The sequence below is a fragment of the Acanthamoeba castellanii genome, assembly GCF_000313135.1.
Source record: "Acanthamoeba castellanii str. Neff unplaced genomic scaffold scf7180000084742, whole genome shotgun sequence".
In the NCBI taxonomy this organism is placed as follows: Eukaryota; Discosea; order Longamoebia; family Acanthamoebidae; genus Acanthamoeba; species Acanthamoeba castellanii.
This window is the reverse complement of record NW_004457326.1, coordinates 68,616-71,862: the sequence shown is the minus strand read 5'-3', so window position 1 is coordinate 71,862 and position 3,247 is coordinate 68,616. Positions and strand designations below refer to the sequence as shown.

Below are 3,247 nucleotides of genomic sequence, written 5' to 3'. Positions count from 1 at the left end.
GATCGGAGGACCAGAAGGCCGCCAGCTCATCATCGCCCTGCAGGATCGGGTGAATGGCGTAGGCTCTCTGGGCCCACTCGCTCGCCCCGATACGCTTGAGGATGTAAAGCCCCTCGTCGATGTGGTTGATCAAATGGACACCTGCACATTCCATGAGTCAGCTTGCGTTCCACAAAACAACACAAGCAGCAGCAGCGGACAGAGAGAGTCTCACCACTGCGTCGGGTGACTTTGTTGCCGTAAAAGGCCTCTACCATTTCATACTCCTCAAACTGCGGCTTGCGTGCCACGGCGTAGGGGATGCTGTGCTTGGTCAGGAATGCCTCCAGGCCGCAGTCCGGGGTGGTTACAATCGCGTGGTCCGGGTGAGACTTGATCCAGCTTGTGAATACTCCCTGTGCACTGTTCATGTACACAGCATGAATGCCATCGCACAACCAACAACAACAACAACCTTAACTGGGGAGGGAACGAGAAGCCTTTCGAAACCAGCGAGGAGTGGTCGTACCGCGTATCAGCGTAGATGTAGGCGGTATGATAGACCTTGCTGGGATCGCCCTCATGAACCGCCGATGTGATTGCTCCCCACTCCAACCGCTCATACTTGCCCGTGAACTTCCACCCTGCCGAGTGGAAGGGATACAATGAGCATTTATTTATTATTATAAAACACTAATATTACTGAAAAAAACAAACCGCTCGAGAGCAACTGGACGGCCCTATTCTGGAAGTAACGCTCCACTTCATGTGGCTCGGTGGAGGCAGCGTCCATGGGGAACCGTTCCACCAGCGGATGCAGCTGTGCGGTGTGCTCGGCCATCTTCGTGTTGCGTTCTGTTCTTCTTCACTGTGAACGTTCACCGTCGCCTGATTGAGAAAAGGGGAAGGAAATAGAAAGGGAAAAACAGCTTCTGTTCCCGAAGAAGTTCGCTCCCCATGGAGAGAGAAGTAACTCCCCAAACATTCATACGACGAGGTGTGCGCTTCTGAAAATGAGGGAAGTGACTTCTAGCTGGCGTGGTGATTTCTGTGGCCTTTTGTATGGGCACCCTGATGGAGCTTGTACCTAACTTCATTGTAAAAAGAAACACGACTGCTCATCACGATGACCGCCACCCACAAGAAGCTGCTGCTCAAGGTTCTCATCCTGGGAGACGCCAGGTGCGTGCGATTGGAAGGGTCACTTCAGCTGCTGTTCTCATCCTTGTTCGTGTAGTGTGGGGAAGACATCGCTCATGCAGCGCTACGTCAAAGGAGGATATAAAGAAGGCTACAAGGCAACTATCGGTATGGTGTGCCGTAACATGAATGCAGCGTAATCGAAAACCAGTGCACTCACCCAAACCCCCAAACAGGCGCCGACTTCTTGCCCAAGGACGTGGTAGTGCAAGATCACTTTGTGACCATGCAAATCTGGGACACGGGTACGATTGCCCACGCCAGCTTTGTGTGTGTGGAGGCAATCCAATAGCGACATAGCACCCACATGTGAGGTGCAAAACGTGATGGGAGAGTAGTGAAGGGCGGCAGGCGTTTTTGCAAGCTTGAACCTAACACTCGGGGTGGTGGTCTGTAGCGGGGCAAGACAGGTTTGATACTCTGGGTCGGGTGTTCTACCGCGGCACGGACATATGCGTATTCGTCTACGACGTCACCAACCCAGCTTCCCTTGAGAACATCCACAAATGGAAGCAGCAGTACGTGGAGGCCCAGTCTTCCACAATGGACGGTCACACAGTGTTTGCGGTCTTCGGTAACAAGGTGCGAGACTTGCTTTTGCTTGTCGCCCATCACCACCGCCTAATGAGCGCAATGAACACCACAACAGCACAAGCTCACACAATTGTGGTCGTGTTGCGTTCAGGCTGACCTGGAAGACAAGCGGGTGGTTTCGCAGAAGCGAGCAGAGGACTGGTGTCAGGCGAATGGAATGCCCCACTATGTGGTGAGCGCGAAGGACGGGCACAACGTCGAGCAGGCGTTCGCCGTACTGGTGGGGGAGGCCACAGAGAGGGCAGACACCGGACCAGACTTTGCGAATGGGAGCATCTTTCCCGGTCAAGAAGAGCCGCAGCAGAGGCCCGAACGATGCTCCAACTGTTAGCATTTTTTAAAAAACAAAGAAACTCTGCGTTTTGTATTTTGCCGCCAAAACCTAACACACACACATTTCGATCGCCTTCGCGCCCTTGAGAATCGAGGAACAAGATTGCTGCACGCAAGTGTTGGTGCATCTCCCGCTCCTCCCTTCAACTCGAATTGGACAAAATTTGCTCGATTCAATCTATGCGAAAAATGCTCTGATTCATCTGTAATCGGAAAATTTGAATCATTTGGAGATTTTCGTCACTCCCCACCGCTGCGACACGGCCACTGCAGGTCCGGACAGCGAAGTCGCCAGGTAATAGTGGTGTGTTCCGCGTGACACTCAGTTTAGGAAATGTTCCACCGCAACCTGGTGCGCTGTAGCGCCAACCTTCCATTTAAAGCGCGTCATTGGCCCGACGGGATCGCAGTAGCGCCTTTCGTGGCTGTGGTCCAATCGCAGGAGGGCCTGGCCTCGCAGTAGGGACCGGACAACAGGGGCAGGTGGTACTGCAACCCCAGCAGGGGGTCGTGGAGAGGGTGGAGGACACGCAGCTAGCGGAGCCAAGGAAGAGGGTTAAATAGCCAGGCGGGCCACACCTCGTATTTTTCTTAGTGTACAACACATCACAACAACTACCACCACCAACTCAACAACAATGGGAGACGAAGTTCAGGCTCTGGTCATCGACAACGGTTCGGGCATGTGCAAGGCCGGTTTCGCCGGTGATGACGCCCCGCGCGCCGTGTTCCCCTCGATCGTCGGTCGCCCGCGCCACACTGGCGTCATGGTCGGCATGGGCCAGAAGGACTCGTACGTCGGTGACGAGGCCCAGTCCAAGCGCGGTATCCTCACGCTCAAGTACCCGATCGAGCACGGCATCGTGACCAACTGGGACGACATGGAGAAGATCTGGCACCACACCTTCTACAACGAGCTCCGCGTGGCCCCCGAGGAGCACCCCGTGCTGCTCACCGAGGCCCCGCTCAACCCCAAGGCCAACCGCGAGAAGATGACCCAGATCATGTTCGAGACCTTCAACACGCCCGCCATGTACGTCGCCATCCAGGCCGTGCTCTCCCTCTACGCCTCCGGCCGCACCACCGGTATCGTCATGGACTCCGGCGATGGTGTCACCCACACCGTGCCCATCTACGAGGG

General features: G+C 55.2%; 3 protein-coding genes across 3 annotated transcripts; 2 read left to right on the top strand and 1 right to left on the bottom strand.

Annotated features, from left to right (window-relative positions):
- Positions 1-13: 13 nt before the first annotated feature.
- Positions 14-820, bottom strand: ACA1_359280 (uncharacterized protein; the record flags this gene model as incomplete). The annotated part of the gene is made up of 4 exons (XM_004335544.1): positions 14-141; positions 215-402; positions 509-623; positions 697-820. Coding segments are annotated over 4 exons (555 nt in total), but the record flags the coding sequence as incomplete, so codon positions are not given.
- A 285-nt stretch (positions 821-1,105) lies between these two features.
- ACA1_359270 (RAB family member (rab7), putative) lies at positions 1,106-2,104 on the top strand (the record flags this gene model as incomplete). Its single annotated transcript, XM_004335543.1, has 5 exons — positions 1,106-1,161; positions 1,217-1,287; positions 1,356-1,424; positions 1,577-1,761; positions 1,865-2,104. The coding sequence occupies 5 exons, from the start codon at positions 1,106-1,108 to the stop codon at positions 2,102-2,104; spliced, it is 621 nt and encodes a 206-aa protein (XP_004335591.1).
- A 640-nt stretch (positions 2,105-2,744) lies between these two features.
- Positions 2,745-3,230, top strand: ACA1_359260 (actin-1, putative; the record flags this gene model as incomplete). Its single annotated transcript, XM_004335542.1, has 1 exon — positions 2,745-3,230. A coding segment is annotated over one exon (486 nt), but the record flags the coding sequence as incomplete, so codon positions are not given.
- Between the last annotated feature and the right edge of the window lie 17 nt (positions 3,231-3,247).